Raw genomic sequence first — 846 nt, 5'->3', positions numbered from 1 at the left:
GGGGTAGGCCGATTGCTGCACGCAGAACCCCACGAATGCCAACATAGCGAGACGCCCTAAATTATTTTATTTTGGAATAAAAAAAATGTTGGTAGTTATGTATGGATATAATATAATTTTAAAATAAGACAGGAGGATGGTCGGTACCATTCTTGATCTCCTTGATCTTGTACTCGTGGAAGGTTTTCGGGTCTTTCGAGAAGCCCAACGGGTCGAAAGCCCCGCCTGGATACTTCTTCTTCTCAATGTCCTTCTCAATGCTCCTCTGGTGCTCTACAAAGGCAATGGCCAAGAATTCTATCACCAAAATTGTGGGCAGGGTGCCCCATGGAACCGGGTTGCCCAGATACGTGGCTTGCCCACCCGGAACCGCCGCCCATTTTTGGGCCTCCACCCAATTACCCAGGCCCAATGCTTCAGGAACGAGGATCCCGGGCTGGATTATCACACACAAAATCACATAATCAATTGGTCAAAAATATCTAATAAAAATAAGCTATTATTCAATTGAGAAGCCTTGTGGTGAACAAATTTGGGTGTATTAGCTCTTCGATGAAAATCAATGCCTCAAATTCTACTTAATTGTTGAGATTTAAAAGTTGTCAAAAGAACATACATATTGTTACCTATATGCACAACATAGATATGTGAGACGATTTTTCAAATTTAGAGTCTTTCTTTTTTTTAAAAAAAAATTAAACTGCATATATCTAATGGTTTAAAGAGTAAAAATATTATTATGCCAAAATCTTGACAAATAAAGACTTTTGTTCTGAAAAATATAATGTAGTTGGAAAAGGAACATACAACAGCAAGCATAGCCCATCTGCAGTGGTACACTTCAGA

General features: G+C 39.2%; 1 protein-coding gene across 1 annotated transcript; it reads right to left on the bottom strand.

Annotated features, from left to right (window-relative positions):
- Window positions 1-3: 3 nt before the first annotated feature.
- LOC140965444 (chlorophyll a-b binding protein 6, chloroplastic-like) lies at window positions 4-840 on the bottom strand (the record flags this gene model as incomplete). The annotated part of the gene is made up of 3 exons (XM_073425518.1): window positions 808-840; window positions 148-436; window positions 4-56 (listed from the first exon to the last, which is right to left on the bottom strand). Coding segments are annotated over exons 1-3 (354 nt in total), but the record flags the coding sequence as incomplete, so codon positions are not given.
- Between the last annotated feature and the right edge of the window lie 6 nt (window positions 841-846).

This window comes from Primulina huaijiensis, unplaced genomic scaffold, assembly GCF_012295235.1.
Source record: "Primulina huaijiensis isolate GDHJ02 unplaced genomic scaffold, ASM1229523v2 C13179415, whole genome shotgun sequence".
NCBI lineage: Eukaryota > Viridiplantae > Streptophyta > Magnoliopsida > Lamiales > Gesneriaceae > Primulina > Primulina huaijiensis.
Note: the sequence above shows the minus strand (reverse complement) of the source record. Positions and strands in the feature narration are given on the sequence as shown.